The sequence below is a fragment of the Plecotus auritus genome (assembly GCF_963455305.1).
Source record: "Plecotus auritus genome assembly, chromosome: 3".
NCBI classification, from domain to species: Eukaryota; Metazoa; Chordata; class Mammalia; order Chiroptera; family Vespertilionidae; genus Plecotus; species Plecotus auritus.
In genome coordinates this window covers 192795725-192816171 of record NC_137772.1, presented here as the reverse complement: position 1 = coordinate 192816171, position 20447 = coordinate 192795725, and the positions used below count along the sequence as shown (strand labels likewise).

The 20447-nt window shown below is 32.8% G+C and overlaps 1 protein-coding gene across 7 annotated transcripts in view; it reads right to left on the bottom strand.

The window, feature by feature from the left end:
• Window positions 1-394: 394 nt before the first annotated feature.
• The window catches only part of KRAS (KRAS proto-oncogene, GTPase), a 43800-nt gene continuing 23747 nt past the window's right edge, over window positions 395-20447 (bottom strand). For 4 of the 7 annotated variants that reach the window (XM_080662332.1, XM_080662331.1, XM_080662333.1 and 1 more), the window contains 3 exons: window positions 20177-20355; window positions 18492-18651; window positions 395-4746 (listed from right to left, as the gene is read on the bottom strand). In XM_080662332.1, the coding sequence (XP_080518458.1) occupies window positions 4630-4746; window positions 18492-18651; window positions 20177-20355 (456 nt within the window). In that variant the 3' untranslated portion in view covers window positions 395-4629. Of the gene's footprint in view, window positions 4747-11505; window positions 11630-18491; window positions 18652-20176; window positions 20356-20447 lie in introns of all 7 variants that reach the window. The other 3 variants (XM_080662328.1, XM_080662330.1, XM_080662329.1) reach the window with 2 other exon arrangements.

The window sequence follows — 20447 nt, the reverse complement described above, 5'->3', positions numbered from 1 at the left end:
CTTACAAAATGTTCACAGCACCTTTCATAAATAAAGAATATTTCTAACTTGTAAGCTGCAAAAAAAAAAAAAAAGATTTACTAACACACTACAGTATCTGTGATTATGAACTATTCCATATCAATTGTTGGGCAAATATTTCAAATTTCTATTAAGAAATACACTAGCCCTAGCTGGTTTGGCTCAGTGAATAGAGCATCAGCCTGCAGACTGAAGGGTCCCGGGTTCGATTCCAGTCAAGGGCACATGCCCGGGTTGCGGGCTCGATCCCCAGTAGGGGGCGTGCAAGAGGAAGGCAATCAATGGTTCTCATCATAGATGTTTCTATAACTCCCTCTCCCTCTCTGAAATCAATAAAAATATATTTAAAAATAAATAAATACACACTAGCATAGTCATCATAACTATTTTTATTACATTACAATAAGTAGGAGCAGTACAGTTCATGACAAAAATATTACAAGTTTCAGATCACTTCACAGCACATACTCCTATAAACATTTAAAAGTTAATTAAAAGAGTGGTCATTTTTAAATGTAATGTTTGATATGACCAACATTCCTAGGTCAGCGCAAACAAATGATGGAAAACAACTGGATCACACTGCGTATGCCCCACAAAAAAAGCACAATGTACAAAATGTGCATGTTTCAGTTTACACTATACAAAAATAGTTAAAATACATTCCAGGTAAACATGTTACATTAAGAAATAGTACTAGTAAGAAATTGGCACTCAAAGGAAAAATGCAAAAGTATTTTCAACATGAAAACACAAGACAGTGGAACTGGAAACTTTTAGATAAAACATTACATAACCCATTTAACTCTATGGGGAGGGGAGCCCTCTGTAATTGACATTTCTGCAGGTAATAATTTTGTTTTCCCTAAATTACCTAGTATCATCCCAAACAGGCACTTAAAACTATTAAACTAAAATAAGTATTAATCTAGTTATCACTATATTTTAAGAACTGATAAGAATATATCTTTAGAAAGAAATAATTTCATTTTCTGAAGGAATTTGCAGCTACCAGTTGTATGCTGTTCAATTTATCAAAGCAGATTTCATGCTACCCAATATTAACAGAGAAGTTATTAAATTCAGTTTTATAGTAACTGATAGGTTCTTAAAAATCAGCAATATATAATTACCATGAAAGTATTACTTTTTGACAAATGTAAATGACAGCTTTTATTACCTACAAAAACTGAATGAGTAGAAAAATGGCTAGAAGAAAAAAAATAATGGAATACAAATGAGATGAATTTGTGCAAACTGCAACTTAACATGCCTCACAAGATTTCTTTATATATTAGGACAAAATTGTGCAACGTGGCAAAGGTTATGATAACCTATAAAAGTTGGGTTCTAAATTCCTATGCAGTGTGACTCAGTTAAAATAGAGCCTAGAATTCCCAATTGGAAATATTCATTCAAATTTTACTACATACTTCTGATACATTCTTCCACAAACAAGTTTATGTCTAAGACTATAATTTAGCATTTTTTCAACTTCAACAAGGATTTTTATCTTTAAGTCTGTAATAATTAGGTAACATTTATATTACTTCTAGGATCATCTCTCCTCTTTTAAAATCTCTATGAAAACAAACCTTGTGTCAATTCATTCGAAATTTAGATAATAAAGGATAATTACCACTGCTTTAAAAAACATTGCCCAGCTACATAAAAAATTCAAGAGTCCTAAAAAATCCCCTCCCTCAATTATGCACTGCTATTCTTGAAGTATGGCCATTTCTTTATCTTGGGTAGAAATAAGAGGAGGTTCTATATAAGTCTTAATACTCCACCTAGATAATGTTTCATGAACCTTAGTTTAGCAAACCATTTCAGAAATCATAATGATTTTTACACAGAAATTTCCTGTTCTGTGAATTAGTTCAGGCATATGTTTAATCGTCCTTAAATAAACATAACTTTCAGAATTCATTATTAATTTTAAAGTCTATTTTAATTACTTATACAAAGAGGCCAACCAGAATATTACATACTTGGGGATTTTAATATTATTAAATATAACTTAATGTATACTATAATTGTCCCAATAGAGTCACACAATTATGCCAAATAAAGCTTACTCCTTTAAAACAATGAAAAATGATTTATATAAAGTAGCTTGATTAAACAGTTACATTGGAATCAGAGCAAAATTATTATCCCAAAAATGGAAGAAATTTTAAGAGACCGATTCCCTTCCCTACAAAACTAAAATATGCATGGTTATTTCTGGGTCATGTGCCAAATGCCTTACAAACCACTCTAGAATATAAAGACTACTTTAGCATAAAGATTATGTCCCCTTTACCATAATATCCTTAGTGCCTTGTGTAGTGCCTGGCATTTAGAAGGCACTCAAATATGTTGAATGAACTGTGCTAAGAAGCTTTATAAATTAAGTTTTAAAGTATTTTTCACTGTAAGATTTGTTATTAAAACAATGCAATGTGTCCTATTACCAGAGTTAGTCCTAATTACAGATTATCTAAGGAAGTCTTTCAGCACTACCTTTATTAAATTCTTCCACTGGATAGGGTTCTGTCTACTCATAGCAGGTATGAAAATTCCTAGTCACTAATGGACCAGTCAGCAAACATGATATTCAAAGGTTCAAGATTAAATTGCTACAGCCACTTCAAAAATTAGCCATTAGGTCAAATCCCACTGTAGTATCTGTCAGATTATGTGGAGTTTGAGCAAGTAAGAAGATGTAAGGCATTCTGATGTGACGATGTGAAGCCTTCAAGGAGATACCCAAAACAGCAATAAATCTTGAGGTTAGGGGGAATTGGATGTATTAAAAGCATCAAGTCATTGGCCATATAGAAGGGTAGGCAGGCAAGATGACATTAATATGAGAGGAAAGGTCTTGAATATGGAGAAAGGATATTCAAAAATAAACTTCACCTCTTACATAATTTTGCCTAAAACTGGTATTGAAAATAATAACACAGGTAAAAAATTATAGATTATGCTGAGATTGACAAACAGGTATATTTTTATGTAAACTGAATGTAAATCACATAATTGTAAGGCTAGCTATGGCCTTGAGATGACTTATTTTAACATGAAGAAATGATAAGTGATCAAAAGACACCAAAATCTAAGTCACCTTCCTCCTAGTTCAATGATATTTTCACCTCTTGCTTTAAATGTACGTACCATCTCACTTTAAATATCTTAAAATAAGCAACATTTCAAATGCATTGAAAGAATCATTTTGTTAATTTATCTTTTAAGCCTTAGATATTCTTTAAAAATGGACCAGACTTGTAAAGTGTTTATGTTACTTTAGCATGTTAAGAGAACTAGACAATACTAGAGACTTTGAAACTTTTTCCCTTCATTATTTAAAAAAATTAAAGTTTTGCCCCATCCCCAAAACCTCATTTAAAATATATACATATAATTTAAGTTCTATTGTTGTTGTTTTTAAGTTATGTTCCTGATCTGTCAGCAGAACCACCACATAGTGAGAATGTATCTTGCTGAGCTAGCCACATCTCTCCCAGTCCCCATTTTTGACCAACCAATGCTTGACAACACGGGGAGACCATAGGGATGCACTCCGTACTGTGAAACTCACAATGGAGCTCAGGGGTTCACACAGGGCCTGGACTTCAACTTGGTCTCTTGAACACCTACTAAACTAACCAACTCAAATAATCTTTAATATCACTACCAGAATTAAAATTATTTTTAAAGACAAGTTCAAGAAAAGGTTTATTTAAAGTTATGCTAGGAAAGAGCACTCTGACACAGGGAGACTACATTTAATTCCTACGAGAATTTTTATACATGTTAAAATTTTTTTTAAATTATTACAAAAATTTAGTAGCATGTAAATATACCCCCCAAATGGTTGCTAGAATCCTCATTACATACTGGGTCTGCATTAACAGGAAAAGCTATTAAGAGTATTATAGGAATTTATCTATGTGGAAAGTAAATGGCCTTTTAATATTTTCCATTGCCTTGTCTTTTTTTTCCTTTTTTTCCCTTTTATAGAAAAAATATATTATTTTTGGGAACATGACTGACAAATAGCAGTGAAAGAGGAAGAAAGCCTTTGTGAACAGTGTAAATTTACATTAAGTAATGGCAACTGAAACTAGAGGACATGATGGCTACAAGATGAATCTACAGGAAGCTCAGAAATTCGTGTTCCCTTAATGTTCTGGCAAAACATTAAATCTCAATTGAAGTTATAATTAGTAATTAATCCGTAGATGACTAGATAAAACACAGAATAGGGAGGATTTAAAAGCTTCATTAATTTGTTTCACACTAAAGTTCACAATTGGTAAGAAAAATAGGAAGTAATCAACTGCATGCACCAAAAACCCCAAGAAAGAAATCTTAGGTATTCAGTTTCTTTTCACAGGCATTGCTAGTTCAAAAACCAAAAACTCAGGGAATACTGGCACTTAAGAGAAAAAAAAGTTTCCACTGTCATTTTAAAATAAGCATTCAAGATAAAAGCTAATAGTTTGAATGGAGCAGAAAAAAAAGTTAGGTAATGCTAAAGTAAAACAAATGCTAATAATTTAGTGTAATGTACAAAAATTACCACTTAAGTATACCCTAAGAAAAAAGTACAAATTGTATTTACATAATTATACACTTTGTCTTTGACTTCTTTTTCTTCTTTTTACCATCTTTGCTGATCTTTTCTTTATGTTTTCGAATTTCTCGAACTAATGTATAGAAGGCATCATCAACACCCTGAAATATAAAACAAGTATTAAAATGTGAATATATATGATGGTTTGAGGTGTACAGATAACAGGAAAAGTGTATCACTAATGGAAACATTAATACTGAGAAAGAGTAAGGACACTTCACATTTCTCTATAGGCAAATGAGTATCAGACATTTAAGATTCTTTAATGTCTTCTTCATAGATATTTTGTCAATGTTATGAATAGGAACACTGATTTTAACAAAAGGAAATGAAAAGCAAAGGCATAGAATCTTACATAAGCTACTCAAATGACTTTTTCCCAGAACTTAATTTGCTACTAATTTTTACGTATCAGCACACCTTGGTAACCAAAATCCAAATGTGTATGTGTGGTGAAAATGTGTTTACACTTAATTATCCCTGAGTTTCTAGACATTAAATATTAAGCCTGCAAGTATGCTATTTTCATAAATATTCACAGTAATAATATTTGAGCTCTGGTTCAATATTTATTTAAATATGTTAGATTTAGATAATCACCGAGAATTAAACAGTATTTTTTAAAATTTCTTTATTGATTAAGGTATTACATATTTGTCCTCATCCCCCCATTATTTGCATATACTTTCTGTTTTCAAATATTACATACTGTAGTAAGGCATTAGTTTCAATTATACTTAATCATATAAGGAAGAAATTTAAAGTGACCCAACACAGATACTACTTTGAAAAACGTAATAATCTGATTTATGGAAAAAGGAGCTAAATCATTTTAATAGGGGTGTAATTTACCAATTTAGAGAATATTCTATTTTACTTAGTTTCTGTTTGGTATAAAATTTGTCATATAAAGCCAAATGCTGTATCTTCAAAAAAAATATCCATTTGGTCATTTTGGCTGACATCTATTTGTGATCAAAGCAATGTACCAAAATCAGTAATGGTAAAAAGTGATTGTAAGTCAGAATAATTTTCAATCTAATAATTCATTACATGAAAAGTGGCACTCTAAATATGGTAGCAGGAGAGTTTTTAACTGCAATACTGAAATTATACAAGATCTATACATAGTCAATTCTTGTCATGTCCCCATTAGAGCAAATTAAATATAAAAGCAAAATAAAATTAAAGAAAAAATATTATCGTCTATATATTTTTAAATCTGTTCAACTGAGTAGTACTATTTTTAAAAGCCTGTTAATATAATGATACTTTTTAGCCTGGACACTAGAGGGAATCTTAGAAACAAATACCCAACAATTAAAGTTACATAAATCAAGTCACCTTAAAAACAATGAACATTAGGTTTTTACTCGTTTTAACCACCTCTGTTGATATTCATATAAACACATTTGTTATCTTGAAAATAACTTAAAATTTAAATATGATTTCTCCTTTATTGTATTAATAAAATCTTCCAAAATTAGTATTTCAAAATAACAGCAAAATTAAATCAGGGCATTTTCTTCAAGTTTCATTTATCTAATTTTCACAACAAATCTAAAATTCAGAGAAGTATTACCAATATTTTTGAACTGAATATAGAGTGGTAATGAGAGGCCTATTCACATTTAAACAAATATTAAGATAAAACCAGCATTACTGAATATTAGTGAATAAACAAGCTCCCCAAGAAAGCCCCCAAGCTGCACTCATTGAGTGCTTCCCACTTTCTGAAATCATTTCTGATACAACATATGCTTTTGTTTCATCCAAAGTAGTGAGAAAAAGTAATAGACAATTAATCAGCAATACAATCAAGGCTTAATATATATATATAAACCTTCATGCTAATCTCCTTAAATAAAAAGCAAAAAACTTCCAATGATATAGTAAAGAGTAAATTTATAGCTCACCAACCCTTGACTAATTTATGAAAGTAAACCCTTAAAATGGAATACTTAAAGAGGATCTAATCCACCTCACTTAACCTTTATAAATGCTCTCTGATCACAATCCCATACATAATCTACTCCATTTCAACTTTTATACTGAAGAAGAATGTCAATGGTACTAAACTGGTGAAGCAGATGAAATAAAACACCACAAGATGGATATAAAAAAGAACACATTCTAAGTTGAAAACAACACACAAGTATTTAGGATACAACGAAAACTGAATCTGTTAACATTACGTTCTTTTAAGATTCTGACAAATATTTTAGGTTCACATTGCACTGAATTCTCCTTTCTAGGCAATCTTACTAAAATTAAATAATTTTAACGATTAGGGAAATGTTACAATTAATCAAAACAGAGCAGTAAATGTCTTTTTTTAATATGGAAACTAGTTTATTCTCATACACACATATATGACAAAAGTAGTATCCAGTAATTATTTTATTTAAACTCATTTATTTTAGGACTAAGAAAAACTAATTTGTAGCTATCATTATCAAGTTTTATAAAAATATTCTTATTTAAAATGTTAAATATTACAAATAACTTTTTTCTTTACATAAATGCTATCCATGTCCAATGAAAAGACATGAATTAAATTCATCACGTCCAACAATTATTTGACATTCGCACTACATAGTTAATGAAAATATAGTTTGCACAAATGAGAAACTTTAGAAAAGTATGATTCCACCTTGGTTTAAATAAAAATTTAAAGCATAAAATTTATTTTATTCTAAATAGTTCTACTTTAAAAATCACCTAGTAGTAAGATAACAGGAGAAAATAAAAAAATAAAACAAAATTAAATTTAATTAAAATAGAAAATTATACTTAGTCACTTATATCGGGCTCATGGCTACTGTAAAGTTTGACTTTTCAAATTGCATTGCAATGTTCAATTTTATCACACCTTCCAAATTAAGATACTGCTTTAGATAATGATAAGAAAAATATCAAGAGTTCATAGATCTCAATAAGAATTAATGTCAGTCATGCTTTTATTTCTTCTTCTGAATTTATATTAGTACTAGAACACACAATATCTTTTGGTATGGAATCTACTATTCAGATGTGTATTTCATACTTTTGGGAGCTACATTAATTATTTCTGACCTCAAATTCATATAATAAAGACTACCTACCTTTAGTTTAATCAGCACAATAAATGATACCCTATAATTTTATTTCACGTTCTCTGAGAACATGAAATAAAATTATAAACATACATCAAACAATATACATCAAAATCTAAAGCTTTGGCATAAAATTTATGGCATCTATTGAGTGATAGGTTTTCTGAGCAAGACCAATATAACATGGATTGATTTAGAAAGGAAATTGAAAAATCACATGCGATAAAATCCAATGGGGCAGCTAGTAAGTACCAGGAACCTCATTAGGCATGGACATGTAAAAATGAAAAAAATATGTGATTCTGGTTCTCTAAGATTCTACAGGACAGGAATCAAATATAAAAGAGGTTAATTCAAGTAATATGGTAAGCATGTAATGTTTAAGAACAGTATACTGGGAATACACAGGAAGCGCATTATACTCAGTCTAAAGGTTTAAAGAAAGATTCTTAGAAGACAGTGATTACAGAATCACAAAAGTATTAGCTAATTTATAAGACTAGGGGATAAGAATACTAGTATTCCAAATAAGAGCAACAGTCAAGACTCAAGGGACAGTAAGAAAATACATGGTGTTCATTTACGTAAGGACAAAGTAATTTCCAAGGAGTTTTTCGAGATAAGGCCAGGGATAGGAGGGAGTTAAGAGCCTTAGATAACACTAGAGGCCTGGTGCACTCAGGGGAGTCCTTCAGCCCAGCCTGCGCCCTCTCACAGTCCAGGAGTCCTCGGAGGATGTCTGACTGATGGCTTAGGCCCGCTCTCCCCACCGACAGTAGGACATCCTTAGCGCTGCCATGAAGGTGGGAGAGGCTCCTGCCACCGCAACTGTGCTCACCAGCTGTGAGCCTGGCTTTTAGCTGAGCTGTGATCCCCTGTGGGAGTGCACTGACCACCAGCGGGCAGCTCCTGCATTGAGCATCTGCCCCCTGGTGGTCAGTGCACATCATAGTGACCAGTTGTTCTGCAGTTTGGTCAATTTGCATATTAGCCTTTTATTATATAGGATGTTATGAAATTTGAGATTTAATTCCACAGTTAATAGGAAGTCAGTGGCTGAGTTTAAAAATAAGAGAATGATATTTAAGGATATCTTTCTGGTTGCACCATGAATGAAGACAGCAACAGGTAAACCATATAAGAGGTTATAATAGTCCCAGCAAGAAACGAAACGGGAGAAACCAAGATGGCGGCATAAGTAAACACCTATACTGCTGCCTCACACAACAATTTCAAAACTACAACTGAAGACAGAGCGGACATCATCCAGAACCACCGGAAAGCTGGCTGAGTAGAAATTCTGCAACTAGAAGGAAAGATGAAAGGACACTGAGACCCAGAGGAGCTGTGGAAGACAGAGGTGCAGAGACCTGCGCGCGGAAAGGGCGGGCGGCTGAATACGCGGCTGGCTTACTCGCGGTGCCGGAGAGGGCGGGCAGCAAGCATGCAGCTAGCTTTCTCATTCGGGAGGGAAACAAAACCTCCCGACTGCACTGAAATCCAGTTCCGGGTGAGACTTTGGGTACCCAGACTCATTCGGGGAGAAACTGGACTGTCTGGCAGCAGGCGAAACTCGAGGGCAGCCTTCTCTCAGAGGTGCGCGCAGCCATTGCCGTGGGAAACTGAGACACAGGGGCCTCGTAGGGCGGGGCTGACGGGAAACCAAGGCTGTCTGCTCCACCCAGAGACTCCGCCCCATCCAAGCTGAGCATAGAAACTCTCCCAGCTTAGACACAGCTGATCCTCAAAGCCAATTGGCCTGGAGGTCAACTCCCCCCAGTGATACTAACAACAATCTAGGCTTAACTAGAACAAGACTGCACACACAGCCCACAAAGGGGCCCACCAAGAGTGTCCACCTCAGGTAACTGGGGAGGCTGAGCCACTGGGCCCTATAGGACACCTAGCACACAAAGCCACTCCATCAACTCAGGGAAGCAGCCAAAATACAGAGACAAAGAGGCAGGTCACAAATGAAGGAAATGGAGGAAAGCAAACGACTGGATATAGAGTTCAAAACCACGGTTATAAGGTTTTTCAAGAATTTCCTAGAAAAGGCTGATAAATTTAACGAGATCCTCGAGGATATGAAAAAGGATCAACTAGAAATTAAGCATACACTGACTGAAATAAAAAATATTATACAGAGACCTAAAAGCAGACTAGAGGATCGCAAGAATCAAGTCAAAGAATTGGAATACAAAGAAGCAAAAAACACTCAACCGGAAAAGCAAAAAGAAAAAAGAATCCAAAAAGTTGAAGACAGTGTAAGAAGCCTCTGGGACAACTTCAAACGTACCAACATTAGAATTATGGGGGTGCCAGAAGAAGAGAGAGAGCAAGATACTGAAAACCTATTTGAAGAAATAGTCACTGAAAACTTCCCCCACCTGGTTAAAGAAATAGACTTACAAGTCCAGGAAGCGCACAGAACCCCAAACAAAAGGAATCCAAAGAGAACCACACAAAGACACATTATAATTAAAATGCCAAGAGCAAAAGACAAAGAGAGAATATTAAAAGCAGCAAGAGAAAAACAGTTAATTATCTACAAGGGAGCACCCATACGACTGTCAGCTGATTTCTCAACAGAAACTATGCAGGCCAGACGAGAGTGGCAAGAAATATTCAAAGTGATGAATAGCAAGAAACTACAACCAAGATTACTCTACCCAGCAAAGCTATCATTTAGAATGAAGGTCAGATAAAGAACTTCACAGATAAGAAAAAGCTAAAGGAGTTCATCACCACCAAACCAGAATTATATGAAATGCTGAAAGGTATTCTTTAAGAAGAGGAAGAAGAAGAAAAAGATAAAGATAAAATTTATTAACAACAAATACATATCTATCAACAAGTGAATCTAAAAACCAAGGGAATAAAAAATCTGATGAACAGTATTAACTGGTGAATATAGTAGAAAGGGAGTGGACTGACAATTCTTGGGGGAAAGGGGTGTGGGGGCTGCGGGAAGAGACTGGACAAAAAGCGTACACCTATGGATGAGGACAGTGGAGGGGAGGGGAGGTAAGGGCAGAGGGTGGGGTAGGAACCTGGTGGAGGGGAGCTATGGGGGGGAAAAAAGAGGAACAATTGTAATAATCTGAACAATAAAGATTTATTAAATTAAAAAAAAAGAGATTAAGTTTAAAAAAAACAACAACGAAATGGGACTGAACTAATGATGTGGTAAAAGTTAGAATGTAACATCATCGGAATTTGTGGTTGTCTCCAAATGGGGGTAAAAAGAAGGAAGCAGGAGTCACCTGAAGACTCCCAGTTTCTAACTTGGGTGAAAAGAGATGTTGATGCCAATGAATTAGAATTGTTAGCAATTGCCCTTTTCCACCTTCTGGGCCATTCAACCTTATTATAAACTCTATATGGCTTCTTTGATTTTTTTTCTTCCTAGACCCTATGACAAATGTAGTCTATAGCCATCAAAACTGCCTCAATTATAATTAAAACCCATTAAACTAAAAATTTCAATATACTAATTATGGAAACATACTATAGGGTTCTTTTTTTTTTTTTTTTTTAAGAAAAGATCCTTTTTTTTTACTTCGAATTCTTCCAAAAAAAAATTTTATTTTTTTACCTCTTATTCCCCTTCACATTTTTCATCCATCCCTTCACCCTCCTCCCCTGAGGTTTCTTTTAATATTTCAAATTAAAAGGCCACAACTAGGTAGTCCTAAAGTGGTTGCTCCTTTGTTACCTTTGAAAGACATCTACTTTCTGCCAAAATTAATATGCTGAACTTACCAGATTACATTATAATGCATTTTTTAATTTTCACACAGCCAGGAGTCTTTTCTTCTTTGCTGATTTTTTTCAATCTGTATTGTCGGATCTCTCTCACCAATGTATAAAAAGCATCCTCCACTCTCTGCATTGTAAAACACAACTTCTTTAAAGTCTGTTTCATTGGTAATAGTAATTTATTGGGACAGCCATGTGTAATAAGTTTGAAATTATGAGCTTTACTTAAAAATTTCTTTTTAAAACAGACATCAGATTGCTTGAATAAAACTGGGGATGCAGTTTTAAAATATGGCTTGAATCCTGGTTTGTTCTTTAAAATCAGTTTTGTTTTGTAATGTAATTATTATTTTTATTTTTTTAGAAAATTCAAATTAGCAATTAGGGGAGATTCTGAAAAACTTAAGTACAGGTATTAGTGCAATCATTTTAGTTTGCTAGTCACAGAATTAATCAAAACCTAAAGTTAGATTTAAATTATTTCTTTGACTTAGGGAAAACAAATGCTTTATATAGCACTGACCACCACCCCTCCTACTCCAACCCCACATGGGGAGGAGAAAAGTGGTACAAAAAGGATTTTAACCTTCGTTTTTTTAAAAAAAGAAAATAAAAAAACCACCCCCCACACACCTCAAAATAAAGTCAGGTCAAGAGATTGGAATCTTGAGTTCTATCTTCAATTACAACACTGTCCAGTGAATTTCTAGGATGGACAAGTGAAACTGAAACTGGGACTTTTGTGGATGGATAACTACATTATTTAAGTTCTAAACATTGTGAACTGTTCAATATACACAAAAAACAGCAGCAGTGCATTCTGTATCTTTATAAGTCTTAAAAATAATTTTTAGAACATTATCCAGTTATACTGACCTTATACTTTCTAGCAGTCTAATTCCAATATTCTAAATAAGCAAAAGGGACTTCTGCTTAAGGCTACGGGAAGAAAATTATGGCGACAAACACAATTATATATGGAGATCAACATTATATTTTCCAGTCCAGAAAATTAGGCAATAGCCAAGTGGGACAAAGTGTTTAGTTAACTGTACTGCTGCTTTGTCTTGAAAAATATACCATCAAAGTAGAAGCTTACATCTAAAAGAGAAACTCACACAAATATTCATCTACATGTAGTGCAAATTAACTTAAAAGATGTAATACTTGTGTGTATTCTTCTCAAAGAATGAAGTATTTAAGAAAGCTTGTCTACTTTATTGCACATTTAACTTCTAACTTACTGTTGTTGTTTTTTATTTTAACTTTTAAGAATGAATTACTATGGAGACTGGAATATTTTATCTCTCTAAAATTGGTAATATTAGTCTTTCTATGAACCAAATGTGACCAAATGGACTTAACACCTAAAAAGCTAATACATGTCAAATGTAGGATTTGTAGTTTTAAATTAAATCAGGCACACAGAATCAGCCATTTTAGTATTAACTGAAGTAAATTGACAGATAAGGCTTAATTTCTTTATGCCAAAGTCATTGCATATCCATTGCTTGTATAAAGGAAGAGAAGGTACTTCAATTCATTAATTTTTATCTCAAAAATATATCAACTGCTTTGGTAGAGTTTGGTAACTTACCATTAAAGTAAAACTTTAACTTAAAATTCATGAAATTAAGTTTCAATTAAGTGGGCATTTAAATAATATTTTGATTATATATTAAAATGTACACCTCAAAAGTTACTTATATTTCTATTCAGCTATCTCATATAAAAATCACTATAGCCCTAGAAAATGTGCACCTTATTTTTAATGGAATCAATTTAATCAACTACTAGCTAACTACACAATAAAAATTTCCAATAATTTTCTAAAATCATCAAATATGTTGTACTTTAAATTACATTACCACTTATACCTGTATATAAAATTTTTAATATTTTATATTTACCATTAATTCTCAAGGAAAGGATTTACTTTTACTCCTAAGTCCTTGAAAAAGTTATATATTAGAAATTATCACTGCTAAATAAAATAAATATTTTAAGGCATTAAAATGACTTTTGTAGAGCATGTAAAATGTAAAGCATGAGCTAGCATTTAACATATTTTCACAAATAATACTTCTTAAATTTGAAAATGCAAGAAATTAAAAAATATATATATATATAAAACAAACCAGGTAAAAGCTCATATTTGTTAAGAATGTAAAGATTTACTACTCCGGTTTTTAAAAAGTTACAAGGTCAATGTAGAAGTACTCAAACATTCTATGAGAGGAGAAAAACAGGGTTTTGGTCCTCTACTAATTTAGCAGAAGAAAAGTTTGATTGTAACTTATTTCTAAAATCAGTTTGAAAGAGTCTACTTTATAATAGTGTGCACACCCCCATCACCAATACCAGAATATATAATTTTGTTTCCAGCAATGCAGAGAGAGAATTGGAAGCCAATGATTAAAAAGAAGAGATTATTACCCACCACCAAAATATTCAATATTATCACCTCAGTTGCTAAAATGATTAACACAGAAAAACAGTTATTCCAAAATGACTTTTTCATTAAATTCGACTAATAGAAAATTTAAATTAGATTTTAAGGAATCAATTATATACCATATTTTCTCAGATTTAAATACTTCTTATTTCTTGGTAATATGCTTTAAGGTTATACTGACATCAAGAGATTATTATGTATCCTTGTGTGCACCGTAAACTACTGGCACTAGCACAGAACAATGGTTTCACATTCCAAAATTTGCAGGTAATTTTTAAAGAAATTATAGCTGAAACATTCAATACCCAACTGTGGATAGATGCTAAGCATTAACTGGCACTTAATAATTTATTCCTGAGAATATGGCTTATTACTGCATATACTCATTTTCAAATGTCACTTTACTAAACATTAAGAACGGAAAGTATTTATGAAGGAACAAATGTGTACAAGTTTATACAAGTAAATATTTGTGAAAAATCAAGATATTTGACAATATTTTCAGCTCAACTACTATCTTAAAACATACTTGTGAGACTAAGGTAATAGAGTACTCCATACTAGATAAAGAACTGTTAACAGCATCATTCCATATCCTAGTGTCTATAATGCTTTCAACTAAGAGATTTCATTTTAACCGAGTATTTGTTCCTACTGAATTGCTTATTACCTGCAAAAATTCTTGCAAACTCAAGGAAATAACATTCTATTAGACAGTCACATGCAAGAATATTAGCCTTCTTGGGGGAGAGGAATGGGAGGAACAAGGTGAATTCTAAAAAGGAACTGTGCGTTGCCAAATTTCTCAAAAAACTTTGCAAACTACAGCCTTGAAAACTTAAATGCAGCAATACCACTAATCGGGAAGCTAAGTATGGCATACTGGAGGTGCTCAGTAACTGTTCTATTTTTAACTCATAAAAAGCTAAAGTTCAAAATATTGACCTCATGTACACAAATTCAACTACTTATAAACAAAAATATGTTACATAAGGTTTTTTGTTTGGTTTGTTTTGTTAAAATGATATGATCAAAAACTTTCTTTAATGGAGGTCTTAAAACAACTAATTTTCAGTATCCAGAAATTACCAATAAAAACCAGGATCACTCAACATTTTTAAGTTCATAAAACTAACTTTCACATTATGCTCAAATTGAGACCCCCAGAAAGCAAAAAAGCTGAATCAGGAGTAGCAAATATCTGAGACTTCTGCTTCTGTCATCCATTTTACTGAACCTCCCACTTTTGATTGTAGCATACTGGAAAACACACAGCTGACTACCATGGTGTCAATGTTTTGGTTTCAATAGCCTTTGCCCACACTGCCATGCACTGCCCACAGAAGCCAGGAAAATCTGGCAGCTGCTAACTGCCCTGATAATGTAAACTAGGTAGTAGTCTTTACACAGTAGGGGCATGGGGACCACACACAATGCATACTGGCAGAAAATAAACATTACTTTAGCCTTTCAGACATGGATTAAAATGATTGTAAAGAAATATAATTCACTATATCCTCGCCATGTAGTGGGCTTTTTAAAGCTGATGAAATATATATTCTGCAACCCTTATCTTAAAAAAGTATTAGGAAAAATGTCCCTGTTTTCCCCCCTCCTACTTCCCTTTCACAGAATGCGTAAGTTTTACTTTAGATTTTTACAGGCTAACATTAGTAATTTTAAGTTGAAAAGTCTGCCCTGACTTCTAATGTATAACCAAACAATACAGTTCCCCAGAGAATTTGGGCATCAGTACACTACAACCAGAAGGCCAAATGTAGCCACATTCTTTTTTTGTACTGCCCAAAAGCTAAGAATGATTTTTGCATTTTTAAAGGTTACATAAGAAAAAAAAAAATGCAACAGATACCACCTGTGGCTCACAATGCTTATTATCTGGCCCTTACCAGAGAAACTGTGCCAGCCCCTGACTTATGAGAAGCTCTAAATGAATGTCCTATTCCTATTACCTTAAATTTAATTCTTTTTGGTGTTTGTGTTTTAGGTTCATGCTCAAGACCAAAATTTAGGGCATAAAATAAGTAGTTGTCGATAAAATACAACAACAATATGCATATTTATTTTGTTCAAATAATAGCAAATAAGTAATAAATAAAATACTCTGCAGAAAATAGGGCTTAAAATTTTCACAAAAAAATGGATATAAAATTTTAAAATTTATATTTTAAATTTATAATTTCCAGAATTAGTACTTGAATAGAGCTTTATAAAGTCTTGCAAAAAGCATGCAAATATCAAATTAATTTCAACAGAAGAAGATGAATAAACTTCTGAAAGGCAAATCAACAAGTCTATGTAATAAAACAAAGATCAGAAACTAAATATCTACATTATAGCTTAGCAACATGAATTACATAAAGATATCAGTAAAACAGTATATAAATATAAGGTGAGCACTAAAAGGTTAAGAAATAAAGAATTCCTTTACATAACTCTGTATTTTCATTAGATGAACCACATAAATGTCTACGAAGCAAATTTAAATTAATCCACTTCCATATCAAAAATACTACACACAACTTCCTTACCTTCCCCCCCCCCCCAAAAAAAATAGCATAAAGCCTAAAAATCTATTTTAAAAGGAAACCAGGTAGTTTTCTAATTATGAATGCTGTGGTTTATTAAAGCATTAAAATCAAACTCTAAGAATGAACTGATACTTCTGCAATAGTAACCATAGAACAAAGAAAGAAGACAGCTATTTTAGGTTCATCAAATAAGAAGTGGGAGGCAGCATTGTGGGAATAACAAGACTTCCTTTTATTGTCCTCTACTGCCTTTCTACTACAACTATAGTCCAGGTTCCAAAGATTGCATCACCTGAGAGCCAGTTGGATACTCAGAATCACAGGTCCCAACCTAGACCCACTGAATTAGAATCTAGATCTGAATAAGCAGCCCAGTTAATTCCTATGCATATTAAAGCATGAGAAGCAATGCTCTATTTGCAATTCTTTACATTAGGCAGTCTCTTAAGTTTTTTTCTTTATAAAATTTAAACTAAAATGTTAACTAGTTTAAAAAGTATCTTTAAAAGTTACAACTAGTGCAAACCACTACAGGGGAACTCAATGTTTGTTAATTAATAAATTGTTAATGGTAGTAGGTTTGTAAACATTTTCAATAAAATTCCTTTAATTTTATATTTGTAAATTTTTCATAAGAAAATGGTGGGGGATAAGTTATGAATATTATAATCATGTTTTTTGAATACCTCCCCTCTAACTAAAAACAAGGAGTCTGGTCAGAGACAACCAATAAAAAGAAGACAAAACCCAAACCTCTTCCCAGCCTATGGACCTGGGAATCAATGTGAATAAGATCTTAATTCCTCTAAAGTAAAGTGTAGTGCTGTATATCAAGTCTTTCTTTAACCTATAAATCAAAGACTTAAAATAGGATTTTTTTCTATAAACTCTTTATTTCATACAGGTAGGTTATATAATAAACTGAAATTATTTTATTTTACCTAAAGAAAAGTTACTTTTAAAATTTAGGCAATTTTTGGCCCTAGCCAGTGTTGGTCAGTGGTTAGAGCATCAGCCTAAGCACCAGAGGGTCATGGGTTCGATTCCTGGTCAAGGGCACATACCTGGGTTGCAGGTTTGATTCTGGCCCCGGTCAGGGTGTGTGCAGGAAGCAACCAATCGATGTCTCATTCTCACATCGATGTTTCTCTTTCTCTCTCTCTCTCTCCCTCTCCCTCTCCCTCACCCTCTCCCACTCTCTCCCCCCACTTCTCCCTCTGCCTCTCCCTCTCCCCCTTCCTCCCTCCCACTCTTTCTAAAAATTGATGGGAAATATATCCCAGGGTGAGGATTAACAAAAAAATTAATAAACTAATAAATAAATAAATAGTTAATTTAAAAAATAAATTCAAGATCAAACTGGCATTAATTTTTGTCAGAACAACCCAGTAAATAAATAACTGAGAATTTCTATTTATTTTCTAAATAGTCTCTTGCTTTAATGAAAACTTTCTCCTAAAATATATCCTTAATAAAACTCTACCAAAGTAAAATACTTCAAATACAACAAAATTTAATCTAGAAACATATGACATAAGACTCTTAAAAGCACTTCTAAAACAGGGAACTCAATATTTGTTCCCCTGTTCTTTCACTTTATAAATATCACAGCAAAAATAATAATAATAAATAAAAAATCCCCACATTTCTTGAATGTAAGATGTGCTGAGTTGAAGAGAATGTTCCATGTGGAAAGGAGAAACCAAAGCCAAAAGTAATAGCATGGAGACTGGATTAAGAAGCACTGCCCTCTCATATCCTTAAGGGAGCATTTTTTAAATAATTAGTTTTACTTCCTATTTTAGTATAGCAGTAGAAAAAACTGATAAAGTACACTGAATAATAAAACAGTTATGCTCTCAAGTTTGTACATTTATTTATGTTTAGCCTTCCTGCCTCCAAAATGACATTATTAGGAGATGGTTAATTAAAATCACTTGATATAGATAAGAGAATAAATTTGCATTTATTTCAATTTTACCTACCTGTCTTGTCTTTGCTGATGTTTCAATAAAAGGAATTCCGTAACTTCTTGCTAAGTCCTGAGCCTGTTTTGTGTCTACTGTTCTAGAAGGTAAATCACATTTATTTCCTACTAGGACCATAGGTACATCTTCAGAGTCTTTAACTCTTTTTATTTGTTCTCTGGGGAGGAAAAAAAAGTTGCATGAGAGGTATTAGAAATATAAAAATTGTACACACCTTTTCTTATAAAATATGGCCTAATGAAGACTTTTAATTTAATTCCTGGTTCCCACCTCACCAAATTTTCCTTGTTTCTCCTTTTCAGTATTGTTTTCATCCATCTTAAAGAACAAACTTCTATGTCTCTTAAAAGATCAAATACCTAGAAATATACTAAAACTACAATCTAATAGGTTCATATATGCAGTCAGGTCACATGATAAAACAGAAAATACTGAAAATCCTAGACCAAAAAAAAGGTATGCCTAATTTTTAAAATTATAATCTTAGAAACACAACCGAAGGACTTGTACGCATGCATATAAGCATAACCAATGGATACAAGACACGGGGGGGGGGGGGGGGGTAGGTAAAGGCATGTACTGGGGGGTAGGGGAGGCCAGGAGGAGGTCAATGGGGGAAAAAAAAAGGAGACATATGTACTACTATTTGTAATACTTCAAACAATTAAAAATAATAATAAAATAAATAAAATTATAAAAAAATAAATGTGTGTATAGAATTAAAAATGTTTTTATAAAAACATGAATTATAATGTTAATTTTCACATTTTTCTCAAAAAAGAGGCAAGTGGAGTTTTATTTCTATGTGTACTACCCTGTTTATTCTGTAAAAGTCCTTCTTTTTCAATAAGATGTGCATAAACTCTAAAATTTGCGGTAAAATTAAATTCCTTCAAAATTTAAGTGAATTTCAAAGATGCAGCATGAAATAAAAAGTCAATTTTTCTACAAAAATATTACCAACCACCCAAATTTCTTTTTCTGTATTACTAGACTAGAGAGAAAGCGTGCTGTAAAAAATGTTAAACCTCTTAACTAGGCTAACTCACTGTTAAAACATAGCCAATGAATGGGGTATTTGCTGAATACGTAGTTTTATGAAAACTGTAAACCCTCAAAGAAACAATATAAACTATACTTAATAGTGATTATCTTAAAAAAAAAAAGTCAGTTTTAGGCTGATTTATCAGTTTCTTTAAAAACTGTAATTGTTCTAATACCTGTCTTTTACAACTTCAAAGTTGTGCATGTTTTTTTCCCCTCTTAAATAGCTAATATCCGATTCCAAGAAATTCTACACTAAATATACTTGATTATTTTTTAAGGCGACTTAATTGGCACTGCCTCAATTTCATTTTCCTATTTTTGTTGATGGTTTTCACTTTTATGATAGCTTTAGCTTACAGCCTTGTTTCTCTAGTGTAGAGGGGTTAAAAGCACAGTTTTTGGAGTCAAACAGGCCTAGGCTTCAATCCCAGCACCACTATCTATGCAAGCTGGAACAAGTTACTCAACTTCTTTAATTCTCAAGAACTTCATCTGTAAAACAGGGATATTACCTACCTCATAATTATTCTAAAATTTAAATTAGATAATTTATGTATGGTGATTAGCAAAGATTCAATAAATGAAAGATATAATTAGTCCTCAATGTCAATTTACTATGTTCAATTTAAACCCACCTATAATGGTGAATATCTTCAAATGATTTAGTATTATTTATGGCAAATACACAAAGAAAGCCCTCCCCAGTCCTCATGTACTGGTCCCTCATTGCACTGTACTCCTCTTGACCTGCTGTGTCGAGAATATCCAAGAGACAGGTTTCTCCATCAATTACTACTTGTTTCCTGTAGGAATCCTGAGGAGGGAGAAACACAGTCTAGATTATTACGGTACTTTTACTTTTAAAAAAGTGTTAGACACAACTCAAGAAAAAGAACCTAAGTCACA